Genomic DNA, 25,065 nt, shown 5'->3' on the forward strand with positions numbered 1-25,065 from the left:
TCCATCCTGTACTGCCTTTCTAAAGTCTTCGAAAGCCAATTTAACAAACAGATCACAAACCATTTCGAATCCCACCGTACCTTCTCCGACTGTGCAATCCGGTTTCCGAGCTGGTCATGGGTGCACCTCAGCCACGCTCAAGGTACTAAACAATATCATAAACGCCATCGATAAAAGACAGTACTGTGCAGCCGTCTTCATCGACCTGGCCAAGGCTTTCAACTCTGTCATTCACTGTATTCTTATTGGCAGACTCAACAGCCATGGTTTCTCAAATGACTGCCTTGCCTGGTTCACCAACTACTTCTCAGATAGAGTTCAGTGTGTCAAATCGGAGGGCCTGTTGTCCAGACCTCTGGCAGTCTCTATAGGCTGACTTAGAATATGTAGACAACTATAAATACCTAGGTGTCTGGTTAGACTGTAAACTCTCCTTCCAGACTCATATTAAGCATCTCCAATCCAAAATTAAATCTAGAATCGGATTCCTATTTCGCATTAAAGGCCTCCTTCACCCACGCTGCCACAGATACCCTCTTAACACGGACTATCCTACCAATCCTCGACTTCGGCAATGTAATTTACAAAATAGCCTCCAACACTCTACTCAGCATACTGGATGCAGTCTATCACAGTGCCATCCATTTTGTCACCAAAGCCCCATATACCACCCACCACTGCGACCTGTAGGCTCTCGTTGGCTGGCCCTCGCTATATATTCTGAGCAGCTTACCGATCGCTGCAGCTGTACATCGCCCATCTGTAAATTGCCCATCCAACTACCTACCTCATCCCCATATTGTTTTGATTTACTTTTTTGCTCTTTTGCACACCAGTATTTCTACTTGCACATCATCATCGCACATCTATCACTCCAGTGTTAATTTGCTAAATTGTAATTACTTCGCTACTATGTCCTATTTATTGCCTTACCTCCTTACTCCATTTGCACACACTGTATATAGATTTTTCTATTGTATTATTGACTGTTGTTTATCCCATGTTTTACTCTGTGTTGTTGTTTTTTGTTGCACTGCTTTGCTTTATCTTGGTCAGGTAGCAGTTGTAAATGAGAACTTTTTCTCAACTGGCCTACCTGGTTAAATAAAGGTGAAATAAAAAATTAAAAAATAAATAAAACAGGTGGACTGCAATCAAGTTGCAGAAACATCTCAAAGATGACCAATGGAAACAGTATACACCTAGGCTAAATTCGAGTGATAGTAAAGTGTGTGAATACTTACCTAAATAACATATTTCAGTTTTTATTTTGAATACATCTGCCAAAATTTCAAAAATAATAATATTTTTTTGTATAGATTGATGAGTATTTTATTTTATCGATTTTTAGAATAAGGATGTAACGTAACAAAATGTGTAAAAAGTCAAGTGGTCTGAATACTTTCCGAATGCACTGTACACTATTACAGCAAGTATAAAGGTGCAGGGAAATGCTTGTGCGCTAGCTCCCTCCACATTACAATATAAATAATAATCAAGTCAAATAAATGATCTAAAATAACAAGTACTGTAATTAGAATAAGGTAATATGTATAGTAATAAAACGGATATGTACACAATTTTAATTACATTATACATTATGAATGTGCTATGTCAAGTATGACAGTGTTTACAACATAAATTTGCACAGTTGAATAAATAGTATATACTAGAAAAGCAGTGTTGACTGTCTCTCTCTGTATGTGTGTGTGTAACCTAACATAGCAGGCGTAAACGAAACGCCTGTAACTAGATCCCCCACATTCTGGTCCTAACAATATTTAGTTTTAACTGTCAGGGGAGGTTGTCCTCTGCACTGTTCAACCATTCCAGTAAATGTGGATGAGGAGTTAAGATAGAATGTCGCTTCGTCTGAAAGCGGAAGTCAAGTCACAGGCTCTCTTCCATTTCCCCTGAAAACCGGAACATCCGGTTAATCACGAACCCCGCTGAGGCTAGTGTGTGTGTGTGTGTGTGTGTGTGAAATTATGTGTGCTTGTTTATATATGGTTGTGTGTGTGTGTGCTTGTGTGTAAGGGTGCAGATAGTCTCTGGGTGTTTCATTCTACCGTGCTCTGAGCATGCAAATTGGAGCACGGGAGGGTCCGAGAATGTGTCCAAATCAAGGTATGCAAAACGGAGCACGGAGGGCATTTCTCAAATGCATACTCTGTTTGTACTTATTTGAAGCATGCATTGATGCATGATTCAATGGAAAGTATGCAAAGAAATATGACGCAATCGTGTAAAAAATGGTGCAACATTTCTTCAAATCAATGGTGGCCATTATTTCAGCTGAAGCGAGAGAAAATACACTCCGACTTTGGGATGAAATGTTGCCTATTCACATCTCATATGTTGCCTGACTACAATATTTCATCTTGATACATTTATAAATACATTCTGTGTTATTTTGGACATGTTTACCTGTCTACGTACCATAGATCGCAAGCCCATAATAAGTCAATAGGGCTAACTGGCTAGCTACTAGTACTGTTAGCTAGCCAGATAGCCACAAAGAATTGACATCTATCTTGTATAATATTAGTTTTAGGTCATTTTTTCCTGTTAAACTATCTGGTTAGCTACATTATTACAATTCATATATAGCTAGCTGATAGTTATTTAGTAAATTGGTTGCTTTGTGTATATATTGTTTACTCTCTTGCCATTGTTGTCCTGACTTAGAAGATGGTTCAGTGAATGGGTAAGTCCATAGTATGTCAATAGTGCTAGCTAGCTAGCCATGAAGAATGTATATCTATTATGCTTAACATTAGTTTTAGGTCATTTTTTCCTGATTAACTAGCTGGCTAGCTAGATTATTACGATTCATATCTCTAGCTGATAATTATGAGGTTAAACGTTTGCTTTGTGTATGTCTTGTTTCATCTATTGTTGCCATTGTCCTTTCTGGAAGACAGTTCAGTGAATGGGGAGGTGAAGCATGAGGTAATACAGTAGGGTGAGTGCAAGTGCTTCTCAAATGTATTGGTTTATGGGTTCTCAACACTCTCGTCCTCAGAAGGATAGTAGTCAAGAAAATGTGGTCGGAGAATGTACTCCAAGCATGAGAGGGTGGAGCACTGTAGTGTGCACATTAAGAAACATCCTCTGAGGTGCAAATAGTCACTAAGGTGAGCAGGTAGACAGCTAGGGTTAGCTGTTCAACAATCTGATGGTATGGTAGTAGAAGCTGTCTCTGTTACCATTTGCCAGACGGTAACAGAATGAACTGTCTGTGGCTCAGTGAGGAGTCCTTGACGATCTTTCCTGGCTTTCCTCAGACACCTGTAAAGCCATGAGTAAATGGCTAGAGGGTCACAGCTGCACTCTCGTTCCGTATCCTCCAACTTCACTTTATGCTATTATTGTAGGACTCAAAAGGCCAAGAGTGTCTAAGGGCAATTTCATGGTTAGTACATCATGTTCCTGTATGTATACTCAGTTTTCCAGGAAGTTATATCTGCTGGCTTCTATGTGTTGTCATGTTTCTAGCTGTGACAGTTCAAAGAACACTAGCTGAGTCTCAGTTGCTACATGTCACAAGAACCAATTTTAATCAATCCACAAATGCATAAACGTTGAAGTTTGAAAATGTGTCATTGTAAATCTTTCCTAATCTGACCCAGAATAAAACTCAGACTCGCTCGACAGGAATTTCCTCAAAAGCAGCATGCAATCAAGATCGTGTCACTGTTTCTGGCCTTGTTGAACGCTTCAGCTTGGCGGTGTGATGGTTCTCAGATAATGGTGCTCCCGGGGGAGGGCAGAGCGACAGCTCGAACAGGTGTCAGTGCTGCCTGTCAGCGCCCTCAGTTCAGAAGTGACAGTTTGAAAGTGTTGTGTCTGACAGTGTGTCCCTCCGCCAGGGTGTCTCCTCATTGTTCATCCAGGTCAGAGGAATCAAAAAATATTCAACAGAGTAGGGGAGGTAGAGAGGTAAAGAGATAGCTTACAGTAGGTACAGGAGAAGAAATACCCAAGTTGTAGAGGATGAGGGGATGGTATGAGTCTGTCTGTGAATCACTGGTGTTGTGTGTTTACAATGTTAACAGGTGGCAGTAGTTCAGGCTCATTTCAAAGGGGGTGTGTATCTTACTGCAGGGAATGGTACTATGTTTATTCTGCATGACTTCACTGACATTGAAGGATGCCAGGTGAGAGGCGAGGATAAATTACAGCGAGATGTTGGGGAAGCTTGACTCACATTGAGAGTCATCCCTCTGGCTGCAGTGAATTAGTGAGGAAATCTATACTCTTTCGGGCCGTTAGACTAGAGCTGGGCAATATGGACAAAAATCCATATCACAATAAATTGACAATTACCTTGATAGAGATAAATAGAATGATATGTTTATAACAATGTGCACCAGTATTTTTTTTTTTTAAATATTACCCTTAAAACTACTACTAGTACTTTGAATGTTGTAGCCATCAATTGTCCCATTAACAATCACCCATATTAGCAAATGTATCTAATTTCTCAGGTAGGGCCCTATAGGTTATTTATTGTACTAAAATAAATCAGCAAAATGTCCACAATAAGTGGTCGGTTTGGTCTGTGCCGATAATTTTCGGTTTATCGTCCCAGTTCTGTGCTAGACAGACATATGAATACTGTATTGTTCTTCACAGGAAGAGCGGAATGAATACATTTGGCAGACACAGGGTTCAGACATCTGCAGGCATGCACTGAGCAGGTTGACTCGTATCGTTAATGTCAGGGTGTGTTTATTAGGATTTTTCCCTTCATGCATCATTACCATTAGGCTCTATGCTGGCATGGTCCAGTCCACGGAGCCTCCCTATTAAAGACTAGGATTAAAGGCCTCAGAAGTTCAAGACCTGCTTCTTAAACAGTCCACAGCATCAGATACATTCCCTATGCTTTTACCGTTATACTTGTCCTCTCTCTTTAAAGGAGTGAGCCTCGTATAAATCTGTCTTGTTTGCATTGCAGGAGATAGTAGCATGGTGCTAAATGTTTCACATCACTGATATCGCTGCATAGGCAATGCAGGAACTTTGATTTACTGCCTGGTGGAGTAAATTAAATCATTTCTCAAGGCCTCTCGAGTCTGGCTTGTCCAATAAAAAGATGCATTGTCCAAGCAAGTCCCCCAAAAAGCTGGGGGAAGGAACTAAACAACTTTTCAGGAAGAAAATAGACAATGCTTCACAGGAGGCAAGGCGGCGGTGCATCCCTGGTATGAGAATATGCTCTGACTGAGGCATGAGATGAGGCATGCAAATCCCTGGACTTTTTAAATACTACATTTTACCTTGTGATGGGTTTTCCTTTTAGACCAGGATAACCAAGCAGAAATCCATTGATAGATGGAATATTGCCATCCAACAAATCATTCACTTAATACACCTTGGGGTTTGTGTGTGAATAGCAAGACTTCCTCATAAGACAATGTTTTTAAAAATTTGAATGTTGAATACTTTCCCTCCTATTGACTTACATCTATGCAGTAACTAGAACCTGTTGCAAGCCAAGTGAATGAATCTGTTATTACTATTACAAGGAGACCAGTGTCTCTACACAGAGGGCTGTAGTTCAGGTAAAATGGATACCTCCCAGTTCAGGTGTTTGTGAGTGTGACCCAACTCCCCACTGTTATGTTACAGCCCCACTATTGCATGATTGATGGCATTAAATTGCTTTTATCAGGATTTACAGGGCTCCCTTACCACAGGGTTCCACCGCCACTCTTTTAATAAATCATCGCAACACCTCCCCATTCCACTGCAAGGCTGCGTCTGGATACTGAAGATTGATGACCTGACTGGCACCGTGTGCCAAAATCAACTGCACCCGACACACTGATGGACGAACATATGTACATTTTTTCTTTGTAATGGAAAATGTCAATCTTGGTGGCTGGGGCCAGGAAACAGTTTTTCTCATTATTGGGAAATGCCACCTCATTTCCCATATACAAGCCCTTGATTAATTTCAAAAGGAGACAGACATGGGATACGTCAAGACTGTCGATTTTGTTTTTGTCTCTCTGAGCGGTGAACAATTACGGTTTGTAAAAATGGTCTAGCGGAACTTTAGCCTTTCACTCTGGAGAGGCTTGGCCCCGTGTTGGCACTGGCCAGTTAATTTAGTAAGGCTGTCGCTGCAGAGACAGAGACAGCACCGTAATGTCTGGGCCTCTATCAGGACTGAGAGTGGCGACAAGTGTTTTACATAGATAAATAATTAGAATTAGATACAACACCAGCTTGGCTGTCGAAAAGGGATAATCCAAACTAATGACTCTTAAATTGAATGTTGAGGCAGAACATACTCTCTCCAGCGGCTGGCTGAGCCACATACCTTTGGGCTTAATAGTATCAGATAGAATCTCCACACAAATTGCTCTGTGATGACAACATGATTCTTTCAATTTGAATACTGATTAATATCCTATTGCTTCCTCTCCTCAGCGGGCTGCCGTAGTCAAACCAGCATGTCAGATATTCTATGTTCTGTTGCTAAAATGTCTAATTAACCTCAAGGCCTGGCCTTGAGTATAATGGATCTAAAAGGTGTTGCTAATGTAAAAGCTATTGTAGCTGGAGGGTTGATGGGGATATATATCTCATCACTTAAGAGGTGGTGAATGAGTTTAAATGTACCATTGTATGTACATGTCTGAAACATCAGTCCCCATTGTTACAACCAACCATGGAGGTGTCAGTGTTATTTCTACCCTAAAAGCAATACCCGTTAGCCAAAGACCAATGGATTTCAATGATCTTACCTCTTGGTTATTGGCTGAAGTTTTATCCTCTATTAGGTTTAACACCATTATTGCATTTACTGAACCTATGTGGGTATAAGGAAATTCTTCTACATTCAGATAGGCAACAGCACCTATAATGTCATTCAGTAGAATACTGTACATAGGAGAATGACCTTGGCGTTAACCTAATAACTTTAGGTTACTCACTGTAATCCTGGTTGACTAAATCATCTGTTCATTTCAGGGAGGACTGTCCCAGATGATCTAACCATCTGATGACACTAGGTTTTACATTTACATCATTATCCAACATACATTTTCATATTTGTTTGTACTGGTCCCCCGTGGGAATCAAACCCACAACCCTGGTGTTGCAAGTGCCATGCTCTACCAACTGAGCCACACAGAAATCACGTAGACTCCACCAGGTGTGGACATAGCATGCTCCCAGGGATAGAGGCTATGAGCAAGCAGAATTCAGGCTAAGAAATCCAGGGGTTTTGTGCAGACACTGACGATGACAGCTCTGTATTTGTAGGAAAACCGTTAATAGTTACTTAGCTGCCACGTGTGGGAAAAAGTCTAGTGGTCTTTCTAATTGTAACCTCCTCATTCCTCATCCAAGCATGACTCCAACATGGCAGGACATCAGACAGTCTAGGATGGAAATAATACTTCTGGCCTTGGGTGGATACATGCACTTTTATTTCATTTCTGGTTTAATAAAACCTCTGTTTGCTCATCTACCATGGCCAACTGCACAGCCAATGTACTTTTTCTAGAGGTATTCCACCCCAGATGAACTGCACCTCTCCGACTGCCCTGTTATTTCTCTCTCTTTCTGTCTCCCACCAGGTAACTAAACTCAGCAAAAAAAGAAACGTCCCTTTTTCAGGGCCTTGTCTTTCAAAGATAATTCGTAAAAATCCAAATAACTTCACAGGGTTTAAACACTGTTTCCCATGCTTGTTCAATGAACCATGAACATGCACCTGTGGAACGGTCGTTAAGACACTTACAGCTTACAGACGGTAGGCAATTAAGGTCACAGTTATAAAAACGTAGGACACTAAAGAGGCCTTTCTACTGACTCTGAAAAACACCAAAAGAAAGATGCCCAGTGTCTCTGCTCATCTGTGTGAATGTGCCTTAGGTATGCTGCAAGGAGGCATGAGGACTGCAGATGTGGCCAGGGCAATAAATTGCAATGTCCGTACTGTGAGACGCCTAAGACAGTGCTATAGGGAGACAGGATGGACAGCTGAACGTCCTCGCAGTGGCAGACCACGTGTAACAACACCTGCACAGGATCGGTACATCCGAACATCACACCTGCGGGACAGGTACAGGATGGCAACAACAACTGTCTGAGTTACACCAGGAACGCGCAATCCCTCCATCAGTGCTCAGACTGTCTGGAATAGGCTGAGAGAGGCTGGACTGAGGGCTTGTAGGCCTGTTGTACACTTAAGAGTCGCAGTTCTGTCTCACCAGAGGTGATGGTCAGATTCGAGTGTATTGTCAAAGGAATGAGCATTACACCGAGGCCTGTACTCTGGAGCGAGATCGATTTGGAGGTGGAGGGTCCGTCATGGTCTGGAGCGGTGTGTCACAGCATCATCAGACTGAGCTTGTTGTCATTGCAGGCGATCTCAATGCTGTGCATTACAGGGAAGACATCCTCCTCCCTCATGTGATACCTTTCCTGCAGGATCATCCTGACATGACACTCCAGCATGACAATGCCACCAGCCATACTGCTCGTTCTGTGCGTGATTTCCTGCAAGACAGGAATGTCAGTGTTCTGCCATGGCCATTGAAGACCCCGGATCTCAATCCCATTGAGCTCATCTGGGACCTGTTGGATCGGAGGGTGAGGGCTAGGGCCATTCCCCCCAGAAATGTCCGGGAACTTGCAGGAGCATTGGTGAAAGAGTGGGGTAACATCTCACATCAAGAACTGGCAAGTCTGGTGCAGTCCATGAGGAGATGCACTGCAGTACTTAATGCAGCTGGTGGCCACACCAGATACTGACTGTTACTTTTGATTTTCACCCCCTCTTTGTTCAGGGACACATTATTCCATTTCTGTTAGTCATATGTCTGTGGAACTTGTTCAGTTTTGTGTTGTTCATACAAATATTTACACGTGTTACGTTTGCTGGAAATAAACGCAGTTGACAGTGAGAGGACTTTTTTTGCTGTGTTTACTTCTTCTCTGAAGAAAAGACGATGTGGTGAGAAAAAGAAAAAGGTGTGGCAAAATTGAAATGAGGGCAAAAAAAAGAAGATATCAAAGGACTTTCCCTCTATTTGTATGCACACATTTTATTTGCCCCGACGTTGACAGATGCCAGACGGCACTATTATTATCAGCTAGATTCAGCCATTTTCAAGTCAAATCAAACTTTATTTGTCAAACTTTATGTGCCGAATAGAACAAGTGTAGACCTTACTGTGAAATGCTTACTTACAAGCCCATAACCAACAGTGCAGTTCAAGGAGAGTTAAGAAAATATTTACCAAATAAACTAAAGTAAAATTTTAAAAAACTAATAAAATAAAAAGCAAGACAATAACTTCACAATAACGAGGCAATATACAGGGAGTACCGGTACCGAGTCAGTGTGCGGGTGTACATATAAGTCCTGGATGGCAGGAAGCTTGGCCCCAGTGATGTACTGGGCCGTACACACTACCCTCTGTAGCGAATTATGGTCAGATGCCGAGCAGTTGCCATACCAGGCAGTGATGCAACCGGTCAGGATGCTGTCAATGGTGCAGCTGTAGAACTTTTTGAGGATTTGGGGACCCATGCCAAATCTTTTCAGTCTCCCGAGGGGAAAAGGTTTTGTCGTGCCCTCTTCACGACTGTCTTGGTGTGTTTGGACCATCTTAGTTAATTGGTGATGTAGACACCAAGGAACTTGAAACTCTCGACCCGCTCCACTACAGCCTCGTTGATGTTAATGGGGGCCTGTTCGGCTCATCTTTTCCTGTAGTTCACCGTCAGCTCCTTTGTCTTGCTCACATTGAGGGAGAGGTTGTTGTCCTGGCACCACACTGCCAGTTCTCTGACCTCCTCCCGATAGGCTGTCTCATCGTTGTCGGTGATCAGGCCTAACATTGTTGTGTCGTCAGCAAACTTAATGATAGTTTTGGAGTCGTGTTTGGCCATGCAGTCGTGGGTGAACAGGGAGTACAGGAGGGGACTAAGTAAGTACACACCCCTGAAGGACCCCAGTGTTGAGGATCAGAGTGGCAGACGTGTTGTTGCCTACCCTTACAACCTGGGGACTGCCTGTCAGGAACTCCATGATCTAGTTGCAGAGGGATGTGTTTAGTTCCAGAGTCCTTAGCTTAGTGGGCACTATGGCGTTGAATGCTGATTTGTATTGACAAAAAGACCCCCCCCCCTCGTCTTACCAGACACAGCATCTCTTGTCTGCCGAGCCATGGAAAATCCCACCAGCTCTATATTATCCATGTCGTTGTTCAGCCACGACTCAGTGAAACATAAGATATTAGTTCTTAATGTCCCGTTGGTAGGATAATTGTAATCGTAGGTCATCAATTTTATTTTCCAATGATTGCATGTTAGCAAGTATAATTGATGGCAGTGGGAGTTTACTCGCTCGCCTACGGATTCTCCGAAGGCAGCCTGATCTGAGCCCTCTTTTCCTCCGTCTTTTCTTCACGTAAATGATGGAGATTTGGGCCTGTTCCCGGGTGAGCAGTATATTTCTTCGTCTGACTTGTTAAAGGAAAAAGTTTCTTCCAGTTTGTGGTGAGCAATCGCTGTTCTGATGTCAAGATGTTATTTTCGGTCATAAGAGACTGTAGCAGCAACATACAAAATAAGTTTTAAAAAATAAGTTAAAAACAATGCAAAAATTGGTCAGGAGCATGTAAAACCAGCCTTTCTCTTCGGCGCCATTTTACCATTTTCTCAAGTTTATGAGAAAATATGTCAAGATATAGTCTTTATGTCAGGGGAGTCTGTTAAATAGTTGAGTCAATGTGATTCTGGAGAGGGGTGTGTGTAATAGGTAAAGGCTCTCTTACTGACTGAGCCCCTTCATAATTTCCTGTGAGGGAGCGACATGGGACAATGACTCTACAAAATAGGTGAATGACCATGTGATTCAGTGGGAACAAATCAGGGTATAGATAATTTGCGGAGACTGAATCAACCTAACCAGATACATGGATAAGGTCAGTCAGTGGTTTGGCATTTTCGGTCCCTAAAGCATTATACTACTCCTAGTTTGAAAAGTGAATAGGAGTTTGGTATAAAACAGAGTTATACATGTCCACGATTAACATCAAGAAAAATACTGCTAGGGTCACAACAATCTACATTCCTTGAAACCCACGGTAACATCTTGATTTAAGATATAAAATTCATACCTTGTCCTGAACGTCAAATGCAACAGTCCTGCTATAGTTAATAAATAAATGGACACAGAATGCAGTTTCAATTCCTCTTCTTCATTCATCATGTAAATGGTGCTAGTCTCCTGAGCAATTATCACCCCCATTTTCATCTCACTTTAGTTTGAGTCCAGTCACATGGGAGGCCCATGCCCTCTCTGATGTTATTGGACTGGATGATGTTTCCTAAGAGATAGGTGACTAAGGAACATGATGACAGAGCTGTACACCATATAGATAGAACAGGCTGAAACAGAATGGAAGGAACATCAGAACATCAAACAGTCTGATATGAACCCAGTTGGAATCTTCAAGACGTGATGAAGTTCTAATTCCACAGCCTCCATCCCTCATCACTCATTTAGATTACAGGTTGGCCCTCCTGTTTAATTTGCCCTCTGAGGTCCAGAGAGCTCCTCTGTTGACCTTTCGCCTGGTAAATTGTAATAGTCTCTTTCTCTCTCAAGTGGGGGTAAACACAGGAGAGCTAATTATAGGAACACTCTGAGAATGTCGGACACTGCAGAGCAGAAAACGTCAGAGGGCATCTCATGCACTCGTCTTTGACACAAGGCACAAGACCGGCGGCTGCCAGCTAGGGACCCTGCTTGGAGGCAGGAAACGCATGAAATATGTTAGATCTACAGATGCGGAAAATTGGCAAGATAGTCTGGGGTGAGAGATGGGAGCAGAGATTTTGCTGGAATTTAGCGATGTGTAAAAGAAAAAACCCGGGCCGGGGTCCCTGGAGTGAGTGTGCTGGAATATTCTCCACCACTTGCTTTTCAGCAGAGCGATAAAAGTATGCACTCAGTGTCTGTGACTCAATTCCACTTCATAGGTTCAGGTAGTGCAACAGAATTTCCTCATCCCACAGCATGAAAGGCAGACATGCTAATGCTGGAATGGCTGTCTTTTCCCATTACATTTGGAGTAAATCACTCTCTGGTATTTATTTTTCATGGTGTGAAGCAATTACTTCTCTATTTTAGATGTAATTAATAGTTTTGATCTTGGAATGCTTTTGATGTCTTTGACAGTTGTCTATATTGCATTTTAAGCCTTGAGATATTTCAAACAAAACATCCAGCTTTAGTTTCCATCTGCTCAGCATTTTCAACCATATGCTAAATGACAGTGTTGCGTTTGTGAATGGAAATCATCCAGAAAAAGTGAAAACAGACCGCCCTGACAGATGCCCCAAATACTTCAAAGGTGATAATGGGAATCAGAGGAGGCTGGTGGGAGGGGCTATAGGAGGACCGGCTCATTGTAATGAATGGAATGGAATAAATGGAACAGTCAAACATGTGATTTCCATGCATTTGATACCGTTCCATTTGTTTACAATGAGCTGTCTTCCTATTCATGGTTTGCACGTTTCGTCACAATATTGTTTTGAACGTTCGTTTTAGGACTGATGCCCAGCTGGGCATTCTACTCAATGCAGTCTTAATAGGTGTTGATAAAGATCTCGTCTGAAGTGCATTACTGTGGCTTGGAAATACAATGACATTTCAAAAGGAGGCAAATAGTTAGTAGGACAAGCTTTTGTAATTGTAATGTTGCCAGATTGACTTTAGTTGCAGTATAACTTTAGTTAGCTATACTACGATAGAGGGGAGAGTACCGACATTTTTGCTAGATTAATGTTAGCATTGCTAGCTATTTCTGACAAACTGTGCTAGCTCATGGCAACATTGCCGTCTTTCTAATGTAAACTTGACTACATCATAATGATACCAATGTTCTTTTCTACGAATTATGTGTCTACTTTAGCAATGTCATCATATTTCCAGGCCACTATAGTGTAGTTTTGATTAAACAGTCATTAGCCCACATTCAGATTGTTATTTTTCATGCTCTTAATGGAAATGTTATTGTGGTATCTGTGTGCACTAACAAAATAAATGTCACGTTACCATTCAAAGCACTGACTGGAAACACCAGTCATACATGCAGCTATTAGTGTGGAGAGGTAATTCTGTGGTCTCTTTTTCATTTACCACAATCACACCTCACTAAGAGGCAAAAAAATTACAATCTGTAGATCATTTCACTCCCACTTCCTCCCTGTTGACACACTCGCACACACACATTTCAGGTTGTTTATTTCTTTTTTGTATATAAGAATTCTATTTCCTTTGCAAATCTAATTTTCATCAACTTAGCCCTGGGGGGAATAACAGGAAGGCTGCCACAAAGCCCATGGTCAGTTGCTCTGTAATGAATAATTGGTTTCATTTCAGTGAGACTGAGCGAGGAGGTAGGCAGGCTTCTGGTTGTCCTGACCTTAGCCGAATAGCTTAGCTCACCCAGTGACCGAGGACTGCATCTGAGTAGTCTGGGAGAAGGGAAATGTATGAATCTGTGTGTTTGTTTGTTGTACCCATTTTGTTGAGACTGAACCCTCAATATGTAAGGGATATTCAACGAGGGGGATATGCGTTGTACGGAAAATAAAGGAATGACGTAGAAGCTGTGTTCCACGACGTGCTAGCAGAGTGGAACTAACCTTCCACAGAGTTGCATTATTTTCCAGAGAACGCATAGAGCCCCGAATTGATTATTCGTTTTATACCATGGCTATAATTTAACACATTTGCCACTATAATTATTTTCATTTGCCAGGTAGAAATGTGTTCAACATCCACTGAAGAAGCTAGCAAGTTTACTAGATACATTATACAGTGCCTTGCGAAAGTATTCGGCCCCCTTGAACTTTGCGACCTTTTGCCACATTTCAGGCTTCAAACATAAAGATATAAAACTGTATTTTTTTGTGAAGAATCAACAACAAGTGGGACACAATCTTGAAGTGGAACGACATTTATTGGATATTTCTAACTTTTTTAACAAATCAAAAACTGAAAAATTGGGCGTGCAAAATTATTCAGCCCCTTTACTTTCAGTGCAGCAAACTCTCTCCAGAAGTTCAGTGAGGATCTCTGAATGATCCAATGTTGACCTAAATGACTAATGATGATAAATACAATCCACCTGTGTGTAATCAAGTCTCGTATAAATGCACTGTGATAGTCTCAGAGGTCCGTTAAAAGCGCAGAGAGCATCATGAAGAACAAGGAACACACCAGGCAGGTCCGAGATACTGCTGTGAAGAAGTTTAAAGCCGGATTTGGATACGAAAAGATTTCCCAAGCTTTAAACATCCCAAGGAGCACTGTGCAAGCGATAATATTGAAATGGAAGGAGTATCAGACCACTGCAAATCTACCAAGACCTGGCCGTCCCTCTAAACTTTCAGCTCATACAAGGAGAAGACTGATCAGAGATGCAGCCAAGAGGCCCATGATCACTCTGGATGAACTGCAGAGATCTACAGCTGAGGTGGGAGACTCTGTCCATAGGACAACAATCAGTCGTATATTGCACAAATCTGGCCTTTATGGAAGAGTGGCAAGAAGAAAGCCATTTCTTAAAGATATCCATAAAAAGTGTCGTTTAAAGTTTGCCACAAGCCACCTGGGAGACACACCAAACATGTGGAAGAAGGTGCTCTGGTCAGATGAAACCAAAATTGAACTTATTGGCAACAATGCAAAACGTTATGTTTGGCGTAAAAGCAACACAGCTCATCACCCTGAACACACCATCCCCACTGTCAAACATGGTGGTGGCAGCATCATGGTTTGGGCCTGCTTTTCTTCAGCAGGGACAGGGAAGATGGTTAAAATTGATGGGAAGATGGATGGAGCCAAATACAGGACCATTCTGGAAGAAAACCTGATGGAGTCTGCAAAAGACCTGAGACTGGGACGGAGATTTGTCTTCCAACAAGACAATGATCCAAAACATAAAGCAAAATCTACAATGGAATGGTTCAAAAATAAACATATCCAGGTGTTAGAATGGCCAAGTCAAAGTCCAGACCTGAATCCAATCGAGAATTTGTGGAAAGAACTGAAAACTGCTGTTCACAAATGCTCTCCATCCAACCTCACTGAGCTCGAGCTGTTTTGCAAGGAGGAATGGGAAAAAATGTCAGTCTCTCGACGTGCAAAACTGATAGAGACATACCCCAAGCGACTTACAGCTGTAATCGCAGCAAAAGGTGGCGCTACAAAGTATTAACTTAAGGGGGCTGAATAATTTTGCACGCCCAATTTTTCAGTTTTTGATTTGTTAAAAAAGTTTGAAATATCCAATAAATGTCGTTCCACTTCATGATTGTGTCCCACTTGTTGTTGATTCTTCACAAAAAATACAGTTTTATATCTTTATGTTTGAAGCCTGAAATGTGGCAAAAGGTGGCACTGTATATGCAAAAGTATGTGGATACCCCTTCAAATGAGTGGATTCGGCTTTTTCAGCCACACCCATTGCTGACAGTTGTATAAAATCAAGCACAAAGCCATGCAATCTCCATAGACAAACATTGGCAGTAGAATGGCCTTGCTGAAGAGCTCAGTGATTTTCAACGTGGCACCGTCATAGGATGCCACCTTTCCAACAAGTCAGTTTGTCAAATTTCTGCCTTGCTAGAGCTGCCCCGGTCAACAGTAAGTGCTGTTATTGTGAAGTGGAAACATCTAGGAGCAGCAACAGCTCAGGCGAGAAGTGGTAGGCCACACAAGCTCACAGAAAGCAAACGCCAAGTGCTGAAGCGCATAGCGCATAAAAATAAACTGTCCTCGGTTGCAACACTCACTACCAAGGTCTAAATTGCCTCTGAAGCAACGCCAGCACAATAACTGTTCGTCACGAGCTTCAGGAAATGGGTTTCCATGGCCAAGCGACCACACACAAGCCTAAGATCACCATGCACAATGCCAAGTGTCGGCTGGAGTGGTGTAAAGCTTGCCCCCATTGGACCCCGGAGCAGTGGAAACGCGTTCCCTGGAGTGATGAATCACGCTTGACCATCTATCTGGCAGTTCGATGGATTCAACCTTATTTTCAAATTTCCAGGATTTTTTTATTTTTATTTTTTACAATTTAGTACTGTAGTATAAATCTTGTAGTTAAAGGCTGATTTTCACTGAAGATTGTGAGCCCCAGCAGGTAGATTTGATTCAGTGTCCCAGGGAACTGCTAGCCAGTAGAGGGATTTATTATGTGATTAAGGGACCTGGTGATGGAAAATGGTAACTAAGTAATTCTCTCCTATGAATCACCATTTTGGCATGTCAGACCTTGGCTACAACCAGTTTACTCATATCAAGCCACAACAGAATTTTACCTGTCTAGGACTGGGTTTCCGCTCACCAACAGCCAATGAAATTGCAGGACGCCAAATACAAATCAACAGAAATCTCAAAAATCGAATTTCTCAAACATACAAGTAATAGGCACCATATTAAAGATAGAATTCTCGTTAATCCAGACACAGTGTCTGATTTAAAAAATGCTTTACAGCGAAAGCTTCACAAACGATTATGTTAGGTCACCACCAACTCACAGAACAACCCAGCCATTTTTCCAGCCAAAGAAAGGAGTCACAAAAAGCATAAATAGAGATAAAATGAATCACTAACCTTTGATGATCTTCATCAGATGACACTCATAGGACTTCATGTTACACAATACATGTATGTTTTGTTCGGTAAAGTTCATATTTATATCCAAAAATCTTATTTTACATTGGCGTGTTACATTCAGTAGTTCCAAAACATGCAGTGATATTGCAGAGAGATACATGAATTCACAGAAATACTCATAATAAATGTTGATAAAAATACAACTATTATACATGGAACTTTAGATACACTTCTCCTTAATGCAACCACTGTGTCATATTTCAAAAACACTTTACGGAAAAAGCCTATTCTGAGAACGGCGCTCAGAGCTCAAACCAGCCAGAGAAATATCTGCCATGTTGGGTAGTCAACATTATTCATAAATAGCATTATAAATATTCACTTACCTTTGATGATCTTCATCAGAATGCACTCCCAGGAATCACAGTTCCACAAGAAATGCTTGTTTTGTTCGATAATGTCCATAATTTATGTCCATTTATGTCCAATAGCTTCTTTTGTTAGGGCATTTGGTAAACAAATTCAAAAGCGCAATCTGGTCCATTTGGACGAAACGTTCAAAAAGTTATATTACAGGTCAAAGAAACTTGTCAAACTAAGTATAGACTCAATCTTTAGGATGTTTTTATCATAAAAGTTCAATAATGTTCCAACTGGAGAATTCCATTGTCTGTAGAAAAGAAATGGAACGAGAGCTACCTCTCAAGTGAAACCGCGTGACTGAGAACAAGCCTGTAGGCAGACCCCTTAGTCAAACAATTCCCATCCAGCCACCCTTCACATGAGCAGCCTGAAACAACATTCTGAAGACGGTTAACATCTAGTGGAAGCCGTAGGAAGTGCAAAATAACCCATATCCCACTGTGTATTCGATAAGGGTGAGTTCAAAAACTACAAACCTCAGATTTCCCATTTCCTGTTTGGATTTTTTTCTCAGGTTTTCGCCTGCCATATGAGTTCTGTTATAATCACAGACATCATTCAAACAGTTTTAGAAACTTCAGCGTGTTTTTTATCCAATACTAATAATAATATGCATATATTAGCATCTGGGACTGAGTAGGAGGCAGTTCACTCTGGGCACACTATTCATCCAAAAGTGAAAATGCTGCCCCCTATCCCAAACAAGATAAGGTGCATCGGAGGCAGCCATCCACATACCGTATCACCAGGAAGAATAGCTGACAAAACACTGCACCCTGGACAGAAATATCAGAGGAATAGACTTAAGACACAGCATAGGCCAGGCTCTGACAGGCTATCGCCATATCAGCACTCTCTCACTCGCTCTCTGTCATAATACGCTCCTGGTAAAGTCATTACGTGTAGGATCTCTCACAGAGGCATCTCTGTGATATTTATTCTCAAATCCACAAAGTGATGATGTTGACCACCCACTGGTGAGGAAAAAGTGCTTTGAGGTAATAGAAATCTCAGCCTCAGTCACAATCAACCCGAGGCAAATCTGTCTAGGCTTTGCTGGATGGTGATGTTTCTTTTGGCTACGGGCGGAGCCGGTCTGCTGCAGCCTGTGAGCCTCCCACAGGGCTATACCAGTAAGTGGAATTAGGCTGGTGGCCTCCCCATCCCTGATGTCCATTACAGAACAGCAAACCTTGCAGTCCTCAATCTGACAAATGTAAAGAGACGGGCCATGATGAGCAATATTGTGGGACTCCAATAAGAAGAAACCGAGGTCTAATGGCTTTTTATAACACAATTACAGAAGAGGAGCCATATCCCATCTCCCCCTGCTACAGAATCAGCTTCAAACTTACCATAACTAATATGGAAGAAGGTGGAAGAAGTATTTTGTGCCCTACTTGCAATTATAACTCAATTTGGGCTGTGTGGATTACCATGGTCTTCCCCCGTTTCCACAGCAATTTGGTGAGCCCCTCTCATAGTCTCCAGTGAGGGACAGAAAACAATCAATTTGACTCATGGCCATGAAATCTGTTTACGTTTCACAAAACAGTTTTAAGAAAATTGAATTATTATAATCTCAGCCGTTTTTCAGATATTATTTATGCAGTTTGCAGTGGTGGTGCACAAGCAGAGCACCATTTCAATCAGGATGAATATTGACAGTTTCAGAAAGTATAATCAGCATGCAAGGAAAGATGGACAGTTTGGAAGGTTGAGGCAAGACAAACAGCCAGCCAGCCTATTGACAAATTGGTAGAAAAATTGATAGACAGGTAGATGGATTGATCACCAGCATTCTCTCATTTCTCTATTGTAGTTGTACTAGATGGCCAGAGTCATGACTGTGCTCTGTGTCTGACACCAGTGCTACGGGAACACACAGACTCTCAGACTGTACTCAATAACTATGCCACTCACCCCTATCTCCATGGCCTCTCCTCTCTCACCTCCTGGATGGTCTATGGATTTGTGTGTGTAAAACAGAGAGAAAAAGAGGAGAGCTTTATATGAAGAGAAAAAGAGAGCGAATGAGAAAAAGACAGCAGAACTGAGGAATACAGAGAGAAGAGACAGAGTCACAGAGAGACAGCGAGAGAAAGACAACACTTACTGTTATTTTCCGATATGCCAGTTAAGAGTTTACTTGACTCTGTGGCTGAGTCACAGTGACACAGGCACAGGCATATAACAACAGCAGTGGAGGCTGCTGAGGGGAGGATGGCTAATAATAAATGGCTGAGATGGAGTCAATGGAATGGTATCAAACACATGGTTTCCATCCATTATTATGAGCCTGACTCCCCTCAGCAGCCTCTACTGAACAGCTATGATGATACAATACTTTCTGGGGAAATGCTTCATGGCTCAGCCATCCTCAACGGGAGCTTGTACCATCACAGAGAGAAAAGCTTTTGTTTCACACAAGTCTCCAGTCACACAACTTGATAAAACCCCATCTGTGACAGTAATGGGGGCACTGGAGAGGGTTTCTCAGGGCCCATAAAGTGTGCCGAACACATCTAGGGCTCAGACTGCCCGTTATGAGGCGGGTGGGGGGTGGGTGTCAGCTGATGTCTGCTTGTACTCTCATTTGATGTGCAGAGATTTGGGACTTCATTTTTGATGTCTGGGTGCTCCGCTGTGGCATGCGCTGAGCAGATATGTCACAGAGGGCTTTGCTGCCACGCCGCCCTGAGATGGGCTGTCTTGATGTCTACAGTTATTGGCTTTTTCCTCCCCTCCTGACAACTCCTCGGCTCCAAGCCTGGTGGTATTTGAAGCTCCCTGACCTCACATACAGCCAGGCTGGAGATAACAGCTGTACATCAACTTTGGGGAGACCAGTGAAGGGTAGCTACACCTCTGAAGATAGCAGACACCTGACAGGAAATGTCACGCTACTTTTACTCAACAAAGTAACAAACAAATTGTATACATGGTGTTCGACTGGCAAATTGTGCTAAAACAAGAATATATGCACACCGTATACTATTTCAATATCAAGGCAGTAGAATGTGAATGTATATAACCTGAGTGTGCGTGACACCAGTAATCTTGCACTAACACCTGAATTAGAAGTAAGCAGTCACATTTGTATTCATTCTGTATCAACTACTTTGCAGGGCAGACAAGTTCAGAGATATTGAATAAGAGTGTGGAGTTGTAAATGCGCCTCTAATGCTGTTCTTGTATGTCGTGACACACACTAAACCACCTAGACCGGAACTGTAATACATTGGAAATGGGAATCTAATAAACACTGTTGGAAAGCAGGCTGCATGATAGTTGAACCTGCTAAATGTGTCCCCTCAACAGAGACATTACCCCTGCTCTTCCTCTGAAAACAAATAAAGGCTGGCTCTCCGTTGGGATCAATGTGGATCAATGGCAGACTCATTCTGTGTCCTCATTCCTATTCCCCCAGGCAGTACGGGTCGAATGACTTGGGAGTATGCATCAGCCTCCCTCCTACACCTCCTCTTCTCTCCTCTCGCTCTGCAACTCTCCGGTGTTACTTCTGAACGGAGCAGGCGAAGAGAGTAGATGCTTTAAAAAATACAAGCAAATGTTCTACCCCTCCCTACTGGGGGTGATAGAAATAAACAAATCTATTAATTAATATTCAGAATAGCCTTGACTGTGTCCCATTTGAGAGAGAGGCCCTCTTTAGAGGCAGGTCCCTCAGATGCTGTATTGAATGAGTTCTGGGGGAGCACTGTCATTATCATACATCATTGTGAGAAGTGAGAGGGCAAGCGAGATATCCCCTCGGCGAAACTGAAACAAAAACTCTTGCCTGCCTGCCATTAGGCTCCTCAGTAAATCACTGGTTGTTTGTGCTGGGCAGAGCACATGGTGTCTAGAGCACATGGTGTCCAGAGCACATGGTGTCTAGTGTGACACCTCATTTATGAAAATCCATCACACACACATAGATAGAGATATTAGCTGCTTAGCATACCCGATACCCACTCACCCTAAGAAAGTAGTTGCAAAGGTAAGCTCATGTTCATGAACAACATTGACCCAGGTACAGCGTAGCATTTATAAACATTCTATTAATCCAGTAAAAGGCCTTGCGACTTTGACCATACCCGAGGTGTCTGATGCTCAGAGGTATTATTATAGAACCGTACGGAAGTAAACATGATTATTGGTTGGGAGAGGGAGACGGGGGATGTACAGGGAGCGCCATGCAGAGGCTGGTGTCCTCTCAGAACCAGCTGAACGGTGTGTGTACATTGGGTTGGCTCTCTGGAGGGACATGAAAGAGGCTTCAGACCTGGAATAGAAATCAAAGACGCCTGTCTGTAGCATCACCACGCCTACCCCCATGGCTACACAGTACGTACACCTACTTACTAAATCCATAAGTGGATGCAGAAACCCACCTCTTGTTTATAGCCAGGCAGGGTCACAGTGAGTGGCATGTCTCCGGCATTTAGACAGACAGCCTGGAGGAGACATACAAGCAGATGTGAAGATTCAGGAGGGTGTCCTGAGGTGGTCTTTGATGGGAAAAGTTCATCAGGTTTTGCATATTTCACCAAGACAAAATAACATGGTAGTTAGTTATTCCCTCTGACCACATTGTCTACCACCATCATCTATGAAACACAGAGAATTACAACAATAGACAGTATAGATTTTAGCATCTTTTATAAGAGTTGTTTTTTTGGCAATTTAAATCTTATAGGGGAAAGAAGCAACCAAAAATAAACCAAAATGAAAGTCCAATAAGCCCCAGAAATGAATAATGGAAAGCAACAGATACAATGTAAGAGATATAAACTTTATAGATCTCATGGAGGAAAGACACAATGCACTGAGTTAATTTCTGTATAAGACACACTGCCACAGAAAAGATCTGAAACCAAACTGGAGTACACATTGTACAGGCGTTTGTGACCTCACTTCCCGGTCTGCTCTGTCAGAGGAAGGACGTGACAACGACAATCAGTCTGGAGTTGAAGCGTGTGAAAAGTTGCAATATTCCTCTTTTGACAACAATGACGACAACATCGACACAGTCCAACTCACTGACATGGAGAGAGCTGAACCAACCAGAGTTCTGAATCATCTTCAATAGCCAAGACCATCACCTCTGGAGACCGGTCCTGGTGTTGCATATTTCATAATAAATTACTCTGTAGAGATTTCACGTATCGTTCGGACAATCTGACTGACTGAACAGGCTGGTTACAAAAAGGCAGTTCTTTTCACTTGCATATGGGAGGGAGATTTGTCCCAAACCCACACCACTCAAGTCTCTTCTGTGTGTGTGTGTGTGTGTGTGTGTGCGTGTGTGTGTGTGTGTGTGGGGGGGGGGGGGGGGGCTCACAGCCTCTCAATGTCCCTGTACTTCTTCCTCAGGATGGAGACCTGGTCCTTGAAAAGCACAGGGTCCAGTCTCATCTGGGAGTGCAGCAGAGGCATGAACCCAAACCAGCCGCTGAATGAGTTCATACAGGTCTGTCTCTGGGAAAAGTGGTCCGGATCGGCCCACCGGGACGTCTTAGAACCCTGTGTACAGACAGAGGAAATATGTCAGTTCAGCACGCCAACCATAAGACTCACTGACTGCTTCAGTGTAAAAGCAGAAACATATATTGGGAGGAGGATGGTACATTAGAGCAGTGTTGCCTGAAGCAGCTCATATCTACTCTATACATACACACAAAACAAACTACATCTAAGAAAGGTTGTATTTTTCAGCCTTTTAACTCCCATTCAACTGATAAAGTGTTGGCCAAAATCTCCATAATCTCCACCAAACTTCCCCATGTTCCCAACAAACATCCCCACTTTCCTGTGTGATCTTGTGCAGGGCAACACATCTTTACAGCCCTGACTGCAGTGGAACAATTGTCCTGGAAAGGGAAAGGGCCTGAAGATACTATGTATGGAAAGAGATGGGAGTAAATCCAGCACTGGTACGCTGCTGCCTACACAATTAAGACGATCATATGGCCGATAGTGCCGAGTCATCGTGCTGCCGGAAGCTGGGCCATCAATCAGACCTGCCGTGGGCCGGCCCCGGCCCAGCCCACACACACACACACCGAAACGGGGAATCACAGAGGGAGACTGTCAGCATGCTGCAACCTCCTCCCTCCTCCTCCACCTCTCTCTGGATGCTCCTGAGTGAACCGATCTGCAATCCTGCAGTCCCTCCCCTCTCATGGCTGCAATTATAGGCCCATTTCAGACAACTTGAGAATGGGCCCTGTCCCAAGCACTGGATACCGGATATGAGCTTGTGGCTTCCAATGAAAGTGGCTGTTGGTGAATGATATATGCTGGGCAAACATGGTTTGACGGACGGCACCACACACACATACAGTTACCAAAGAAACATACTGTACCTGCTGCATCATGGTTTCCTTGTACTGCTTCTTCTGGGTGACTTTAATAGGTGGGAGCTTAGTGACAGCAGAAACCAGGAAGTTCATGAGGATGTCCTCACAGTTGGCCATCTGGTCCACCATGGTGAGAAGGCTGGTTGGCAAGTAGTGAGTGTACAGGTAGTGATAATACCTAGGAACACAGAGAGGAAGCGAGATGGATCCAGGAATTTAAAACAAATGTAATGACAGTCTTTATGGAAACAGAAAATGTGTCGGTAAACTTTTCAAATGTTGACAAAACGAAATACGTTAGACAAGGTGGGATCTTTTTGTGTTGGTAATACTAACGATGCAAGAAATGTTGGTGGAACTGCTTTTATGCGCAAATATCTATATAATAACCATCATATTGGAGTCATGAGATAACATGGTGTGTGGTCCTCTCACTACGACTCATCCAGAAAGCATGCAGTTTATTAGGCTACAGATTAAATAAGTTATGATGAACTTCACAAGGTTATGAGCTTGATGCTCCTTTCAATTAATATAGATGGTTTTATTCTGGTGACATGATCATCGATGCTTGACTGCCGCTCTTTTGTCCATAATAACCTCTTCATGTAGGTAATACCCGCATTGTATCTGCCAGCTGTTGTCTCGAGAGCATGTGCCAATACCAGAGTGGGCATACTCGCTATATAATGCAAATACTTTTGTGAGAAAACCATCAGTAGAGTTGAAAATGGAAACCCATTTACTGCTCAACATTACATTACATTCAGTCATCCAGCAGACACTCCCTGTCAAGGATCTCTCCGGAACTTTCATCACGCACACCTGTCCCCTATTCCCACAGATTAGTATTTGTATATATGCGCCCTTTGCGCCCTTTGGTTTCCATTGGGCCGTCCATTATTGTTCAATGTCCGTTGGTGCGTGTGAGTACCTGTGCTGTATGTTTTGGGATTTTGTGCCCTTGTGGATTGCGCAGATGATTAGGGGTCTCGTCCTGTGTGTTAATCATTGTGAGCATGTGTATTTCTTACAAGGCACGCCATAACTTGGGGCGTAATAAAAAAAACTATTACACATTCCTGCGCCTGTCTCCCGAATCATTGTTACCAGTGTGACACATTCAGAGCAACCCACAGGAGCAAACAGGGTCAAGTGCCCCGCCCAAGGGCAACAAGGACAGATCCTCCACCCATTAGAAACTGGGACCGGAACCAGCAACCTCTCGGCCACCGGCCCCAAGCTCCCAACCTCCAGGTCACCAACTATCCAAGATCCCCCCCACAGTTCCCCTCGAGAGCTGACCCTCAACCATCCAAGACCCCTCGCCATCCCATCCCCCCTAAGCCACGGTCCCCCTTCAACCCAACCACAACCACCACCCACCTAATGCGCCAACAACCAACAAAAAGAGAAAATCAAAAGAAAACAGAAAACAAAAATGCAAAAAAAGGACCTGAAGGACAACAATAATCTAATCAGCAAGGCCAACTGAATACGATTGAGTGCACGTGTGGCACTATTTACATGTGTGTATGTGTCCGTGTGTATGGATGTGTACGCGCGTACAAGCGCTTACGTAGCATCAGCCTCAGGCAAACA

At 42.8% G+C, this 25,065-nt stretch overlaps 1 protein-coding gene across 1 annotated transcript in view; it reads right to left on the reverse strand.

The window, feature by feature from the left end:
- Positions 1-21,746: 21,746 nt before the first annotated feature.
- The window catches only part of LOC109901372 (exostosin-1-like), a 293,610-nt gene continuing 290,291 nt past the window's right edge, over positions 21,747-25,065 (reverse strand). The window contains exons 11-12 of the mRNA XM_031837173.1: positions 23,470-23,641; positions 21,747-22,627 (exon numbers count right to left, since the gene is read on the reverse strand). Of these exons, the coding sequence (XP_031693033.1) occupies positions 22,442-22,627; positions 23,470-23,641 (358 nt within the window). The 3' untranslated portion in view covers positions 21,747-22,441. The remainder of the gene's footprint in view (positions 22,628-23,469; positions 23,642-25,065) is intronic.

The sequence above is a fragment of the Oncorhynchus kisutch genome, linkage group LG12 (genome assembly GCF_002021735.2).
Source record: "Oncorhynchus kisutch isolate 150728-3 linkage group LG12, Okis_V2, whole genome shotgun sequence".
NCBI lineage: Eukaryota > Metazoa > Chordata > Actinopteri > Salmoniformes > Salmonidae > Oncorhynchus > Oncorhynchus kisutch.